This window comes from Geotrypetes seraphini, chromosome 7 (assembly GCF_902459505.1).
Source record: "Geotrypetes seraphini chromosome 7, aGeoSer1.1, whole genome shotgun sequence".
In the NCBI taxonomy this organism is placed as follows: domain Eukaryota; kingdom Metazoa; phylum Chordata; class Amphibia; order Gymnophiona; family Dermophiidae; genus Geotrypetes; species Geotrypetes seraphini.
Window position 1 is genome coordinate 122,144,780 of NC_047090.1, and position 17,423 is coordinate 122,162,202.

At 46.2% G+C, this 17,423-nt stretch overlaps 1 protein-coding gene across 1 annotated transcript in view; it reads right to left on the reverse strand.

The window, feature by feature from the left end:
* Positions 1 to 17,423, reverse strand: part of DISP2 (dispatched RND transporter family member 2) — a 69,045-nt gene that overhangs the window by 16,978 nt on the left and 34,644 nt on the right. The window contains exons 4-5 of the mRNA XM_033953252.1: positions 13,134 to 13,163; positions 8,765 to 8,888 (exon numbers count right to left, since the gene is read on the reverse strand). Of these exons, the coding sequence (XP_033809143.1) occupies positions 8,765 to 8,888; positions 13,134 to 13,163 (154 nt within the window). The remainder of the gene's footprint in view (positions 1 to 8,764; positions 8,889 to 13,133; positions 13,164 to 17,423) is intronic.

Below are 17,423 nucleotides of genomic sequence, written 5' to 3' on the forward strand. Positions count from 1 at the left end.
AGTCTTCTTACGTCCTTCGCCAGATACGGTCTCCAAACTGAACACAATCCTCCAAGTGGGGCCTTACCAATGACCTGTACAGGGGCATCAACACCTTCTTCCTTCTACTGACTATGCCTCTCTTTATACAGCCCAGCATCCTTCTGGCAGCAGCCACTGCCTTGTCACACTGTTTTTTCGCCTTTAGATCTTCGGACACTATCACCCCAAGGTCCCTCTCCCCGTCCGTGCATATCAGCTTCTCTCCTCCCAGCATATAGGATTCCTTCCTATTATTAATCCCCAAATGCATTCCTATTATTAATATATTACATTACATTACATTAGGGATTTCTATTCCGCCATTACCTTGCAGTTCAAGGCGGATTACAAAAGAATTATCCAAGATGTATTACAACAAGAACTTACAAAAAAAAAAAAAAATTGGTCATTTTCAAAAAGAGTAAGAAATGGGTAAGGTTATTTGTTTGGGGTAGTTGGCTTTAGTGAGAGGTGGAGTTTGAACTTGCGGTATTATTTCTTTTTTCAGAGTTTTCTTGAAGAGTATGGTCTTTATTTCTTTTCTAAAAGTCTTGTAGTCGAGGGATGCCGTCAGTAGATTGGCAATTTGGTTGTCTAGTTTGGCTGCTTGAGTGGCCAGGAGGATATATATAGAAGTAATATAGCGATTACTTCTAATGACCTGAATAAACTGTGTTACCGATAGGTCTGCCATATTGCCCCTCCCCCCCAAAAAAAAGAGAAGCAGGAGGGATGCCTACTCCCTCCTGCTTTGGAACCCCAGACCCCCCACGCTCCCAACCTCTCCTCCGTGAAGCTCATGGCCACCCAAACCCCCCCACACACTCCCAACCCCCTGTGAAGATTGTCAGCAGAAGGGATGCCCACTCCCTACCTCAGCTACCTGAACCCCCCACACATACCCTGACCCTCTCCGACGATGGCCCCCAACATAAAAATCTCAGTAGTAGGGATGCCCACTCCTTCCTGCCTTTGCCACCCCCACATACCTGACTGTCCAAAACCTGAACCCCTCCACACACCCACACTCCCCCGACACCAAGGCTCCTGCTTCCAACCCCTCCCATCACCCCACCATTAAAGGTGCACCCCAACTTAAAAAAATCAGCAGGAGGGATGCCCATTCCCTCCTGCTTTGGCCACCTGGACCACCTCCACACACCTGACTGTCCAAAACTTAGACCCCTCCACACCCCCACACTCCCCCGACACCAAGGCTCCCCCTTATGACCACTCCCACCACCCCACCATTAAGTCCCCATGAGAAGGCCCTGGTGGGCTGGGGCAATCAGGTCAGAAACCCCGCAGCTCAAGCACATACCCCCAAACTCCCTCTCATACCTTGCTGTAGAAATATGGCAAGAGGGATGCCCAAGCCCTCCTGCTAGCAGGCCTACCTCTTCAAAATGGCGGCTCTTCCCCTTCCTGATGCATCCTGGGATGCACTGAGAGGGGCCTAAGACTCTGATTGGCCCAGATATCTAAGGCCAATCCCATAGGAGGGACCTTAGGACCTGGGCCAATCAGGGCCTTAGGCCTCCTTCCCAGTGCATCCTGGGGACAGGTATTATGTGTGTATAACACAAGCATAACATCTGTGCCATTAAAAAGAAAACGTCTTCCTGCCCTGAACAGCTGAGTGGCAGGAGGCCTCTTCGGGGCTTCTCCTGCCAGCTCTACGCATGTGTGAAAGTTGCATTGGGAAGGGGAAGGCCTGCAATTTTGAGGAGGCGGGCCTGCCAGAAGGAGGGAATAGGCATCCCTCTTGCCGGATTTCTACAGCAAGGTACAAGAGGGGATTTGGGATGTGTGCACTAATTTGCATGCTGAGTCGGTTGATCATTGATCACTGTTTTATAATTGGACAAGTAATCAGCCCACAGCGATCCACACGGTCTTAATGACAATTTTTGGTGCATCCGAGCCCCAGTGTTCACTAGGCTTTTGTTTTCAAGGTTGACCAAAACTAGGCCTGGCCTCCAGGATTAGGATTTCACAAGGCTCCAAGATAAAACTTGGTCTTCTTACAGGGCTGGCTCAAGGGGTTATGGTATCCTGAACCAACTTTAATTTTGGTGTCCTCTCCCCATCTTTTCATAATGCTCTGACCCAACAGTAAAAATTACCATGGCAGGGGCGATTTTTCCCCAATGGCTAATGCCATGGGAACAGGAAGTCGCTCCAGAGAGGCAGCTTCTGGGGTGGCCAATGGCAGAAGGCTCACCTTGCTGCTGCAGTCAGCCTGAAGATTACATTTCAGTAGAGCTGGAGGTAGGTGAAGGACAGGAGAGAGACAGAAGCACTGTCCTGGGGGGGGGTGTTGGAAGGAGGAACAGAGAAAGAGAAAAGCACCCACTGGTAATAGGTGGGCCCAGGGTGGGATAGGGGCAGGGTCATGTGTCCTCTTTTTTGACTTCACAAATATGGTAACCATAGGAAAGCCTCCTCAAAGCTCCAGTCAGGGAGCAGGGGGAATTTCCTTGGTTATCCCAAGAAAAATGGAAGCAATAGATTCCCAGGCTATAGAGTTAGAAAGGTCAGTTTTCAAAAGGTATTTACACATTTGACATAGCACCAAATATCCAAGTATCTTTCTGTGATTTTTGGTGAAAATACATATATAAAGGGGAATTTTTACTGTATATATGAGTGCCGAACACTAGGTGCTACTTCCACATCAAATTTTTAGCAAGAAGTATTCTAACAGATGCAAGGTACCAACACAGGCCAGAAATGGCAGATCCACGCAAATGCACACAGGCCCATTTATAGAATAGTGCCTAAGTGTTTCCATGCAGATCTGCAAAAGGGAATGATCACGGGAAGGGGGATGGGTAGATCAAAATATTCCCTTAAAATAGAATAATCCAGATCTGCACTCAGCTTGCGCATCATGATTAACATCTGGTTTCTGTGTAACTCTTCACTTCTAAAGTTGAGTGCAGATTTGGCGCTAAACACTATTCTGTAAAGGGCACCAATCCTGGAACGCTTTTATAAGAATGCTGTTCAGTGCTGATTTTTTTTTTTTTTTTTGCGCCAAGATTTGAGTGCCATTTACTGAACCCAGCCCATAGTTTCATATAATCAAGAAAATGGGACATAGAAGGGCCATTCCAGGGTGGTACCAAGCGCACGTATACTCTACCACATGAAGGCATCAGTATTCAACACATACATGTAGGGGCTGATATTAAAAATGAGAGGTGGGAATTGGGAGATGGAGAGGGATAGCTGGGCATTTTTAGTGGCACTTAACTGGTTAGTGCTGTTTAAAATACCCAGTTAGCACTGGGGACGTTCTAGGATAGAGTTGGCACTTAGACAGTTAAGTGTTGAATATCCCAGTGTTCACCATCTACTTATACTCTCCCATGCACAGTATCTTCCTTCCATCTTCATATCCCCACCTCCCTTTGTTCAGCATCTCTACTCTCTCTCGCCATGACCTCCCATGTCCAGAATCTCCTTTCCATCTCCCAACTCTCATGTGTCCCATCTGTGCACTCTTCCCAAACTTTCCTCATATCTAATATTTACACTCCCTCCCCATGTCCAGGATCTGCACCCTCTTCCCAAATTTACCTATGACCAACATCTGCATTCCTTTCCCCGCCTCTCCACATATACAGCACCTGTATTTTTCCCTATGTCCGGAACCTGCACTTTTTACCCATCTCTCCTCATTTCCACACTTCTTTTCCTGTTTAACATCTACTGCCTTCTGGGGCTTTTTTCCTAACTCCCTCCCTCCCTTCTGCTTCTGCAGCTGCTAACCTCCCCTCCTACAACCACTTCCAGGGCCACCTCTTCCAGGGCTGCCTCTGCCTTCTGACTTTGCTGCTCCTCACTGAAAAAAATCACAGTAAATGTAAGGTCGTTCAAACTCCAGTCTGCTTCCAATACCCTGTCAGTCCTGCCCTTCTGACAGGAGTCTGAACAGCCTTGCACTTCCTGTCACGTTGTTCAGTGAATGGCAGCAGACTTGGAGAGATGCCAGGAGGCCAAAGCATCCCCCATAAGAGGTAAGAAGGGGGGTTTGGAAGCCTCCAAAGAGGTGAAGAGGAGGGAGCCACTCTGGATGTGGTGGTTGGGGGAAGTTGGTGCAGCAGGAAAGCCAGTGAGGCACACCTTTTGTGCCCTTAAGGCTTGGAACCTTGAGCCAATGCTTCACTTGGTCCATACCTTGAGCTGGTCCTGCCTATCTGCATTAAGTTTCTATTGCTTGCACATCAGTAGTGAAAGCACATGTCAAAGGGCTGCTCTTGTCTTCCCTGGGCTTCTCTGATCTGCCTGTGCTCAGAGTTTTTATCTAACTCCCTGAACCATACTCTCTTTCATCTGTCTTGATTGAGCCAAGCCCTTTCTGCTCCGTACTGCAGGATTTAATGTGGCTTTGTGAGAGAGCATTGTTAAGGGTAACCAGTAAATTCTTATATACTCCATCATAGTGCTATATTGGTGAGAGATGGCAGAAGATAAAGAAACGAATCAACTCACACAGGCACCAAAAAGGGCTGAAAACAAACTTTTCCATCCTACCCCCTGACTTAGATTGGCCTTGACTAAAGAAATGGAATAGAGTGAAGCAAACTTCATCTCCTCACTGACTCATACTGGGATGGATTAGTTAGTGAATAAGGTCCACAACCTTTCTCTCCCTCCTTCCTCCCAAATTCATTTTTCCTTCATCTGCATTCAGACCCAACTTTCCCACTTTTATCCCTGATATGGTTTTTTCCTCTTTCAGGCCTACAAGTTAACATAACTTCCTCTTCATCTGCCTTATGAAGACCATTGATGTTTCTGTTTCTCCTTCCAGCCCATGTGGACAGATGTCAGCCCCCAGAGCTTTCTGGGGTTTCCTTACAAATCTGGTAATTTTTTGTTCTTCGGATGTGAGGTCCTGGGCCTTACAATAGCTTTAGTCTTTGGACATTGCTTCCTATATGAGGGTCTACAGCGCCCAAACAGGGAACCGATGTCATCAGCATGAATGGACTCTATTGTGAATGCTCTATAGAGGAGCTGACCAATTAGTCACTGTCCCTTCCTGGTATTACATGTCATTGAAACATCCATATCCAAATTCAGGGAGCATATCCAATGTGGAAGGATTATTTACCAGAGATGTCCTCAAGCACTACAAGTCAATGATTTTACTTGGGCCTGATATTTAAAATTGCTTATTCAGACAGCAGTACCTGTTGTCCAGATAATTGCTGTTGACCAGGTCTATCAGTGATTTTATGTGTTACTTTCCAGATAATGCTGCTAGAACTTAGTACTGATCGCTCAGCACTATCAGTTTAGTGCAGGAACAGAGACCCTGACTCTATTAACAGCCCTTGAAGTTAGGCACCTAAATCGGTAGCGCCTGCTGATTTAGGTGCCTAACTTACCCCCCCCTCCACACACACCTTTTTTCATGCTACGCTACCAAGCAGTGTGAGCTAAATGCCAAGCCACCCATTCTAACCCTATGGGCAGCTTGGCATTTAGCTCGCATTGCTCGGGAGCGCAGCTTGATAAAAGGGGCGGGGAGGATTAATTTTTTAACTGTTAATTGAAAGTGCCAATAAAAACCAATTTAAAACATTTAATTAGCCGGTAGGCATTTAACTCGGTAAGTACCTACCACCTCACAGTAGGCATCTACACTGAGGCACCTACATGGAAAGTAGGTGTGGTTAGGAGGCGGAGTTTGGACATAGATTGAGTTAGGCGTCGGTATATTAGGCCAAGAAAACCCTAGCTTAATATACTGGCTCCTGACATTATGATGTGTGATTCTACAAACGGCGCCAGACTTTGATTAACATGCGGTGCGTGCCGCTTTACTAGGCGCCTACCAAGTTAGGCACTGTTTACAGAATCTGGCCCAGAGTGTGTGCAATCCTAGCAATTAACCAAGCAGCAGTGACATTCAGTCCACTATCTGGAGAAGTTATGCAGATAATGGACTGAATAGTGCTGCTATCCAGATAATGCTGCTGAGCACCGCTATATCCAGATATTCACTACCGATCACTAACTGGATATTGGTGCTGTATATCTGGATCTTTTTTTTTTTTTTTTTACTGACGACCACAGCAATGGAATAAGGACCCGTGCATTTTGATATTCCTATGTATTCACTGAAATATCTCTCCTGGAAATCGGAGGATATAGTAACTACAGCCAGTGGCGTACCAAGGGGGGGCAGTCCACCCTGAGTGCACACCCCAAGGGGGTGCACAGCTGGCCACCCTCCCTATTCTGACAGTGCTCCCTTTCCTTAACCAGCAGCAGTGGCAGTAAACAGGGGTGTCTGCGGGTGCTCACCGGCGTGGCTCAGCTTCTGGCCAGCTCCCCTGCTGAAAGCTGCGAGCGTCCGCTCCTCGTGCGATACGCGGTTTCATTGGAAGTTTTCTCTGAAGGCTTCCGATGCAGCAGCGAATCGGTGAGGTGAAGACGCCTGCGACTTTCAGCAGGGGAACCGGCCAGACATGCTGGGCAGGGAAGGGGGGAGGGTAGAAATGCTGCACAGGGAAGGGGGAGGGTAGAAATTCTGCACAGGGAAGGGGGGAGGGTAGAAATGCTGCACAGGGAAGGGGGGGAGAAATGCTGCAAAGGCAAGGGGAGAGACATGCTGCTGCTGCTGCACAGGGAAGGGGGGAGGGTAGAAATACTGCACAGGGAAGGGGGGAGGGTAGAAATGCTGCAAAGGCAAGGGGGGAGACATGCTGCTGCTGCTGCACAGGCAAGGGGGGGGGGGAAGAAATGCTGCACAGGCAAGGGGGGGAGAAATGCTGCTGCTGCACAGGGAAAGGGGGAGAAATGCTACAGGGAAGGGGGGAGAAATGCTGCAGCTGCACAGGGAAGGGGGAGAGAAATGCTGCAGCAGCAGCATCCAACTGGGGAGAGAGAGGGAAAAGGAAGACAAGGGAGAGGAACCAGAGATGCCAAGTTCATGGGAGGGAGGGAAGGAAAAAAGGAAAAGAGATACCAGACCATGGAGGGGGATGAATAGATGCCATGGCATGAGGGAAGGGAAGGAGATAGAGATACCACACCATGGTGTGGAGTGGAAAGGAAGGAAGGAAGGAAAGGAGAAGAGAAAGAGAGAGATGTCAAAGCATAGGGGAGGGGGTGGAGACAGAAAAATGGAGAGGGGGTGAAGCTGAAATGAATCATGTGCAAAGGAGAGAAGGGACCCCAGATATACAGTTTCTTGAAGGGACATAGAAAGAGGGAAAATGCCATATGGAAGAGAGAGAGGGTGGACAGTAGATGGAAGGGGCAGAGAGAGTGTGGGCAGTAGATGGAAGGGATAGAGAGAGAGGGCAGAAGCTGGGTGGAAGGGGCAAAGAGAGGGCAGATGTTGCATGGAAGGGAGAAAGGAGAAACGCTGTATAGAAAGAAGAGAGCAAACAGAAGATGATTAAAGCAGAAACGACAAAAGGTAGAAAGATTTTTTTGTTGCTTTACTTAGAATCAAGTAGTATTGTAACTGTATTGATAAAAGTTTATAAATAGGAAATGGAAATAAGGCAATTTTTTGGACTAAACCCCTTTCCTCAGGACATGATACCATAACAGCAGTATACTGTACTGTTCTGAAGAAAGATTTGGCCTCTCAAAGCTAATTGAAAAATGGATTAGTCCAATAAAATGGTATTTTCTTATTTCTCATTATTTGTTTTATTTTTATTTGTTAATTTGTAAAGTGGTGATTGTTATGTATCAATTTTTTCAAATTTACATCTACTGTCTTTATATTTTGCACAGTATTAGGGGACATGTGTCACTGTTTTTGTGGTGTTGTGGTGTTGCATTGTATGCAGAGTCTGGTTTCTTGGCAGCTCAGTTTATCTTTTGTCTACATATTTCTATTTTTAGTTTGTGATTATTCCATATTGGGCGAGGGTGTATCTCTGCTCTGTGTGTATGATTCAGTTGGCATTGACTACAGGATCAATTGACTGTGTGGGATCTGGCTTGTTTAGTTTTACAATGTATGTGTTGGTGTTCTAGTGCTCACTGCCTTTTCCTAGGTACACTCTTGTTGTGCGATATATGGATTGTTACTAAAAATCATTTGAGATATAGATGGGGGGGGGTCAAAAAATGATGGGCCCCGGGTGTCATATATGCTAGGTACGCCACTGACTACAGCGACCTTCTTGGTGACCTTTTCAAATGAACAGGCAAAGATAACTATTCTAAAAAAAATGCTTCTGTAAGAAAGATATCCAGTTTTGTGGTCAGCCCATCCGAATATTTCCAGATGGGGCTAGAACCACATAATTACGTCAGAAGGAATTTTTGAAATTAAAAGATAGGGTGATATCTTTAGGAGGAATTTTTTTTCTTCAATTTCCTTGCAAATGTGTAGTAACATTAGATTCTAATAGATATATTCTTAGCTTTAATGATTGCTGATTGAAAAAGACGTTTCTGTTGAGGGGTAGATGGGAATGGGAATGGTTAAACATACAAGAGTTGAAGAAGGTTGGGTTGGGTCAGGTCTATTTTCCTTAAATCTGTATAAATGATAATTTTTTAAATTGTCTCCTCTAAAATAAAGAAAAAAAAATCTCTTTTGGAAATTTGTGGAAGCAGAGGTGCAAATGAAATTTTAAAATAGGTCTCTTATTTCATAATTGAATGGAAAGAAAAAAAATTGGCCTTATTTAGGGTAGAACGTTTCTCTGCCTTTAGTAGTCTCACAGTTCTTCACATCCCACTTTAACTGACTCACCATCAGGGGCTCAGAAAAATCCGGCAGGGGCCCAACCAGCAAGCCAGACAGAGTACATACTAGGACCATCAGAGAGCACACCACCAGGACAGTGACAGGCCAATCCGCAATCACCTGGGAATAGCTGCAGTCAAAGAGAGAGGTATCTTGTTTATTTGCTTACATTGAGAAGTCCTGCTCTATTCTGTATTCATGATTTGCAAGACTGTTTTCAAACCCTTAGGGAGTAATATTCAATGGGCTGAACTAACCTTGAATATTCACAGCTGAAGTGCTAGGAGCAGGGCTGCAGAAGACAAATGTAAATAGGGCTGGAGGTGTGGCAGATCCTGATTAATTTTCAGAAGACTGTGTTTGTGAGAAGCTAGCTAAACTAAAGGTAGAGGGAGCGATGGGGTCAAATGGTGTACATTCAAAGGTACTGAAGGAACTTAGAGAAGTTCTGGCTGCTCCACTGGCTGACCTTTTCAATACTTCTCTAGAGTCAAGTGTGGTACCGGAGGACTGGAAAAAGACAGTAAAGTGCTGGTTCCCTGGTTATTATCCTCAACCAACTCTTGTTCCACACCTGTTTGATATTGGCATATCATTAAGAATAGCCATACTGGGTCAGACTGCTAATAATAATTTTATTTCTTATATACCGCCAAAGCCATGGAAGTTCTAGGCAGTTTACAGTAAGAAGAGCTGGACAATCAGCGACATAGTTATAATGAAGAATCAATGAATACAAGTACAAAGAATGCAAATACAGTGAGAAAAAGTTGGACAATCAGCGACAAGGTTACAATGTAGAAGCAATTAATATCAGAGTACAGAATAGGAGAGATGATGAACGGACAAATTCTTAGGTAACAAATCGGTTGAACAGTTTCGTTTTTACTAATTTTCTAAAACTAAAATAGGATGAGGAGTAGAGAGTTGCACGGGGACAGAAATCCCACCCGTCCCCGCCAAAGTCCCACCCGTCCCCACCCGTCCCCGTGAGGAATCCCTCCGTCCCCACCCGTCCCCGCGAGGAATCCCTCCGTCCCCACCCGTCCCCGCGAGGAATCCCCTCCGTCCCCACCCGTCCCCGCGAGGAATCCCCTCCGTCCCCGCCCGTCCCCGCGAGGAATCCCCTACGTCCCCGCCCGTCACTATAAACTACAGAAATAGTTATTTCATTTAATTATGCTACTGAATTAAAGGCTCTGGTAGAAACCCATTTAAAAATAAGCAAAAAGACTTTATTAATTTGGAAATATTAATTGGGAAGAATACATACTTTGTAAACGGGTTTCTACCAGAGCCTCTAATGTTTATAAATTTTTATCAACACAACTAATATACTACTTTATCCTTAAGCAAAAAAATAAAAAATAAAAAATTTTTTTCCTACCTTTATTGCCTGGTTTCTGCTTTCCTCATGTTCTCATTCAGTTCCTTCCATCCACTGTCTCTCTTCCTTCTGCGTCTTCCATTTGCTCTGTTACTGTGCCTCTCCCTTTCTCCCCCCTCCCAAATTGGTCTGGCACCCATCTTTTTCCCTCCGCTCCCCCCATAGTCTGGCACCTCTGTCTTCTTCCCTGCCAGCGTCTTCTTCCCATTCCCTCTTCCCCATTTCCTTTCAGTGTCCTTCTCCCCCACCATCTTTCCCATGTCCTGTCAGGCAGCATCCTTCTCCCCTCTCTGCCTTCCCCATGTCCTTTCAGCAGCCTTCTCCCCCCTCTGTCTTCCCCATGTCCTTTCAGTGGCATTCTCCACCCCTTTGTCTTCCCCAGTGCTTTCAGGGTCCTTCCCCCCCCCCCCCCTTCCTCCCGTTTACCCCATGTCCTTTCAGCGTTCTTTTCCACCCCTTTGTCTTCCCCAGTACTTTCAGCGGCCTTCTCCCCCCTTAAGCGTCTTTTCTTTTCCACTCCACCTTTCCTCCCTCCCTGCCTCCACCTTTGTGGCGCTTTTGCACCCGACCGACAACAGAACAGGCCCGGTCGGACAAATCTCCCTGTCCTGTAGCCGCGATCTAAATTACCTTCTTACAGCAGCTGGAGTAGTGAAGCTGCTGTAAGAGGTAATTTAGATTCGCGGCTACAGGGCAGGGAGGTTTGTCGGCCGGGCCTGTTGTCGGTCGATCGGGGGACCTGACCGGCTGTGCACATTCTTCGGGGCGGACCGCCCCCTCCCCCCCTCTTTCGTTCGCCATTGCCTTCTTCCTACCTGCCCTGCCGCAGCCGCACACAGCCGACCGGAAGTCTTCCTGATGTCAGCGCTGACGTCGGAGGAAGGGAGGGCTTTGCTTAAGCCCTCCCTCCGACGTCAGCGCTGACATCGGGAAGATTTCCGTTCGGATGTGTGCTGCGACAGGGCAGGTAAGGAGAAGGAGACTACCCTCGCGGCTCGACCAACCCCGCTGCGATCCAACCCCGCAGGAACCCCGCTACCCTCGGAGGCGTCCCCACGGGATCCCCGCGACCCTAGGGGGCGTCCCCACGGGATCCCCGCGACCCTAGGGGGCGTCCCCACGGGATCCCCGTGACCCAAAGGGGGAACCCGCGGGATCCCCGCGGGTCCCGCGGGATTCCCGTCATCCCCGTTCCCGTGCAGCTCTCTAATGAGGAGTGGGTGATAATGTTTCCCAGCCAATCGTTCAGTTTGCCTGCCTGGAAAGCTAGAGTTCTGTCCAGGAATCTTTTGTAACGGCAGGCCTTTATTGTTAGGTGGGTAAATATGTGGATTCTGCGTGTGGGCCTGGTAGTATAACCCAGATTAAAGTGGGAAACCAGGTATGAAGGGGCCAAACCACAGATTGATTTGAAGCCGAGACAAGAAAATTTAAACAAAACTCTTGCTTCGAGGGGCAGCCAGTGGAGTTTTTGATAATAGGGACTTATGTGTTCCCATTTTTTAAAACCGAAAATCAGGCGTACTGCCGAATTTTGAATAATTCGGCGTCTTTGGAGGGTTTTCTTGATGGTCCATCTAACCCAGAATCCTGTTTCCACAGTGGTCAATCCAGGTCAAAAGTACCTGGCAGAAACCCAAATAGTAGCAACATTCCATGCTACCGATCCCAGGGCAAACAATGGGCCAATTCCAGTTGGCCCAGTTGCCTTCTGTGGGTGGGGCCTTATGTGCCTGGGCCAATCAGGCCCTAAGTCCCTCCCTGGTGCATTCCACAATGCACCAGGAAGGGATAGGCTTGCCATTCTGAGGATGGCGAGTCTGCCGGACGGACGGAGAAAGGACCCATCTGGCCAGCCAACTTTGAGATTATTATGGGGGGGGGGTGTCCGGGGTAGTGGGGGTGTCCGGAGTGGGGGTATCGACAGGAGGGCTTGGGATCCCTCCTCCTGTGATCGGTGCAGTTTGGGGGGTGTCGGCAGGAGGGCTTGGGATCACTCCTTCCACGATCAGTTCAGTTCACTGCCAAAGAATGTGGTGAAATCAGTTAGCTTAGCGGGATTTAAAAAAGGTTTGGATAAATTCCTAAAAGGGAAGTCCAAAAGCAATTATTGAGATGGCTTGTGGAAATTCACTGCTTATTCTTAGAATGTGTTTTATTACCTGGGATCTGCCTAGCTACTTGTACCTGGGTTGGCCACTGTTGGAAACAGGATACTAGTGATTTTGTTCATATTGTATTTGGTACCTGTCTGATTATAGTGAGTTATATGATGACCCATTTTTAGTTATTGGGTTGTTTTGTTATGTGTTTTTACTTTTAATATATGAATGTGCGTGTTCTTACCTCATCCAAGAATCATAGATTGAGCAGAATATAAATGTTTAAATAAAAATAAATTTAAAAATTCAGAGGTTAGAAAGCCAATTAGACTGTCTTTTTTAGATGACAGGTGCCATCGACTCGTGTTCGAGTCCTAGCAACTTGATGAACATCATCAAATTTTCGTGGCAGAATACAGAAGTAGATTGCCGGACCTTTCTTCTGCGTAAATTTGATGTTGTTGCATCAAACACAATACTCCTCCCCCAACACTGCCCATCTGCTGCTGCCCAGATGGGTGGTACATCGTTAGTCTGACATCTGCGCTGAAACCTGTTCACCTTGGGAGGCCCTGCTTTCAGTGAAACTACCGATGGTGTAGCTTTCAGTTTCTCAGATGCATGCAAGCCCCAGTGGCACGACAAGCCCATGTACCATGACTGGAAGTCTTTTCTAGACAGCAATTTTAATTGTTACATGAACAAAGGACAACCACAGACAGAAAATGTGCATTTTTAAGAACACTTTTGTTAATGTTGCAGGCATATCTACTGAGTGTTTAGCTAAGAATACCCTGTGAAACAAAATGTGACTCAAGACAGCAGGGTACCAGTGTGAGATAATTATCTATTGCAAGGCATGGACAGGCAAGAAAATTAAACATACCTTTTTGGCATCTTGAAAGCTTTGTCATGCCTACAAGAACACAAAGAGAGTCATGTAATTATTCTTTCAGTCTGCCGAGTTTGTCATCACTGATATGAGAGGCAAGCTGCTCTCCCATCCTAGTTATCACTGTCCTATAGTTGGAAGGGAGGAGAAACATACATTCATTAGGAAGAATGTTTTCTCAGTATTCAGCCAAGCATATAAATATTTACTCCAGTAACCAGATACTCAAATTATAGATGAGAGTGCACCCTCAAGTCAATAGTCAAAGGCTACTACTACTACTATTTATCACTTATATAGCGCTAAAAGGCATATGCAGTGCTGTACATTTTGACATTTATAGACAGTCCCTGCTCGGAAGAGCTTACAATTTAACTTGGACAGATAGACATGACATATAGGGTTGGGGATGCAGAATCCAAGGTGCAAGGAGTTAGGAGTTGAAAGCACTTTCAAAGAGGTGGGCTTTTAGCTGGGCCTTGAATGCTGCCAGAGATGGAGCCCACCGTAGAGATTCGGGCAGCTTGTTCCAAGAATACGGCACAGCAAGACAGAAGGGACAGAGTCTGGAGCTGGCAGTTGATGAGAAGGGTACATATAGGAGGGACTTACAAGCTGAGCGGAGCTCACGGGGGAGGGGGATCATAGGGGGAGATAACTGACTTTGTTCATTAGTGTTTTTTAACACTAGCCTCCAGGGTTAAATCTTGGTGGAGTGGAGGAGTAATGTAATAGTGCAACAGCCTGGGAAGTTGGGGAAGTGGGTTCAACTCCTACTGCATCTAATCTAATCTAATCCTTAGGTTTGTATACTGCATCATCTCCACGTTCGTAGAGCTCGATGCGATTTACAGTAGGAGAAATAGGAAGGAACTACAACAGAGGTTTAGAGGTAGAAGTGTGAAGAAAATTTAGAGGACTTGGGATGCCAAGATATAAGAGTTTCCTTGATTCCTAAGTTGGAGGGAAACTTACATTTTTTGAGAAAAGCCAGGTTTTCAGATGTTTGAGGAAAACTTGGAGAGAACTCAAGTTCCGAAGAGGGGAGGTAAGGTTGTTCCAGAGCTCAGTGATTTTAAAGTGAAGGGAGGTCCCTAGCTTTCCTGTGTGGGAAATGCCTTTTAGCGAGGGGAAGGATAGTTTTAATTTGTGGGAGGATCTGGTGGTATTAGGGTTTGATGAATTCCAAGAAAGAGGGATAAAGGGAGGGAGGATACCATATAGGATTTTGAAAGCTAAACAGGCGCATTTATAGTGGACCCTGGTGATTATCGGAAGCCAGTGGAGCTTGGCCAGGAGCGGGGAGACATGGTCAAATTTACTTTTAGCGAAGATGAGCTTGGCCGCGGCATTCTGAATCCGTTGGAGTCTGTGGAGGTTTTTCTTAGTTAGGCTTAAGTAGATAGAGTTGCAATAGTCCATTCTGGAGAGGATGATGGATTGGACAAGGAGGGTAAAATGTTTTTGATGGAAGCAGGATCTAACTTTCCTCAGCATGTGAAGGCTGAAAAAGCATTTTTTTACCAAGGATTGGAGGTGGTCATTGAAGGACAATGTGGAATCAATGATGATGCCCAAGACCTTGCTCGAGAACTCAAGCTGCAGAGAGGAGCCAGAGAGTAGTGGGATGGAGGTGGGTAGGTGATCTAGTTTTGGACCGAGCCAAAGAAGTCTTGTTTTGGACTCATTCAATTTCATTTGCACAGTGTGGGCCCAGGATTGTAGGTTCATTATACAAGAGGATATGTTCTTAGACAGGTCGGTGAGGTTTGAATCGGTCTTGAGGAGGACTAAACCCTTCATTGCCCAGGTTCAAAATAAGTACCAGTATATAATATGTAAACCACTTTAATATTTGCCACAGAAAGAGTATATCAAACCCCATCCCCTTTTCCTATTTTAGATATATTCAATGCCACTATCTGCAGAAACAGCAGTGCTGAAAATACATATACACTGACCACAATATACTGTAATTTTCACTCCATAAGATGCACTTTTTTCTACCCAAAAGTGGGTGGACATCTCAGTGCATCTTATGAAGCGAAGGTAAAAAATTTGAATCCCCCACATAGCTCCAACACCTCCCCCCATGAGCATCAGCTGCACCGCCTTGTTAAACACCGCCAGTCGGCAACCTCCCCGGTACAATTGAAAAAAAACACCCCCCACACTGCACCACCTTTCAGGACTGCTTGCCGCCCCCCTCTGTACAATTACAAAACAAACCCCCTTGCCGCTGCCATATCTTTTTCCAAGCCTGGTGGTCTAGCATATAGTACTCCCTCGATGGCTCTGTATTATTTCCCGGAAGCAGGTGCATGAGTCAGGAGCGCGGTGGTCAGGGCCAAGCTTTACATGCTCCTGCTTGGGCCCGCGCCGCTTTCTGAATGGCTGGCGGCAGTTCTCACGGGACTTGCGAGAACTGCTGGCAGCCATTCAGAAAATGCACGGGGCCAGGAGGGAACGCAGAAAGCTTGCACCTGACCTCTGCGCTCCTGACTCGTGCGCCTGCTGCCCCCAAAATAATATGAAGTCATCGAAGGAGGGAAGGAAAAATTTAAATAGGTACGGGTTTAAAAAATTAAAAAGGTACCAGTACAAGGGGGGGGGGGGGTGAGGCATGATAAAAAAAGGTACAAAGGGGGGCTATGATTATAGGTACAGAGGGGGGATATGATTAAAAAGGTACAAGGGGGGGCTATGATTAAAGGTACAAGTGGGGGGTATGATTAAAGGTACAAGTGGGGTATGATTAAAGGTACAAAGGGGGGATATGATTAAAAAGGTACAAGGGGAGGCTATGATTAAAGGTACAAGTGGGGGGTATGATTAAAGGTACAAGTGGGGTATGATTAAAGGTACAAAGGGGCGATATGATTAAAAAGGTACAAGGGGGCTATGATTAAAGGTACAGAGGGGGGATATGATTAAAGGTACAAGTGGGGGGTATGATTAAAGGTATGGGGGATGATTAAAAAAGGTATTGGGGGTAGTGGGGGATGATTTAAGGTTACAGGGTACAGAGCCTGGCAGGGAGCATTTGGTTCAGAATTTTTTTCCTTGTTTTCCTCCTCTAAATCTAGAGTGCGTCTTATGGTCAGGTGCATCTTATGGAGCGAAAAATACGGTAGTCCTTTTAGCTAGTCTAAATTTATCCATGCAGCTAAATGCATAGCAACTGATTATTGCCAGCTATCTGTAGACTTAGGCAAGATGTTCACATTCCACTCTGGAGCTATTGACCTCCTAACAAATCTATATCTTCTTTTCTCATGGGCCTTGACTCCTGGCTCTCCATCTTTCTCGAACCTTCATCTCTTTCTCTTATCCTTGGTGATTTCAACATTCATGCTGAGGACAACTCTACCTCCTACACCTCAAAATTTATTGATTAATATCCTCATTCAATCTTCATCTGTGCTCCACTGCCCCTGCACACCAGAAGGGACACTGCCCTTGTCCTCTTCTCTAACTGCTCAATTACCAACTTCTCTACCTCAATTCTTCTTCTCTCTGACCATCATCTGACAACCTTCATGACCCAACACCTTCCTCCCCCTTACACAACTGATCTTCACCAACACATTCAGAAATCTTCAAATTATTGGCCTGTGTACTCTCTCCACCACTTTTCCCCATCCTCTCAAACATTACACTAGGTAAATCAGTCAATGAAGCAGTCTCCTCCTATAATACTATTCTATCCTCTGCTCTTGATGCCCTAGCTTCTCCCAAGTCACGCTCTGTAAAATGCACCAAACCCCAGACCTGGTTGACCTGTAAGATCCTTTACTTATGTTCCTGTGCCCAATCTGTGGAACGTCACTGGCTGAAATCCCACGCACATTCTGACTTTTCATACTTCAAATTTCTGCTGACCTCCTTCCAATCCACTCTTTCACTTGCAAAACAAGACTACTACACCCGCTTGATTGATTCTCTCAGATCCAACTGTCGCTGTCTCTTCTCTAATTCAACTCTTTACTCAAAGTACCCTTACTGCCAGCTCCTCCCTCACTTTTCCACAGAATATGGCTTAGTACCTCCATGACAAGGTTCACAAGATTAACCTTTAGTTTTCGAATGAAATGCCTCAACCTCTCCATTCTCCCGTCCGCCCCCACCAACCCTCTGTTGACCCCTGCTGCCTTTTCTTTCTTATCTGAAATCACAGACGAGGAAACTGCACATCTCCTCCTCCAAACTCACTACCTTTTCCTCTGATCCCATTCCCATCAGTCTTCTAATCACCATCTCTTCTACTGTCATCCCCTCTATCTG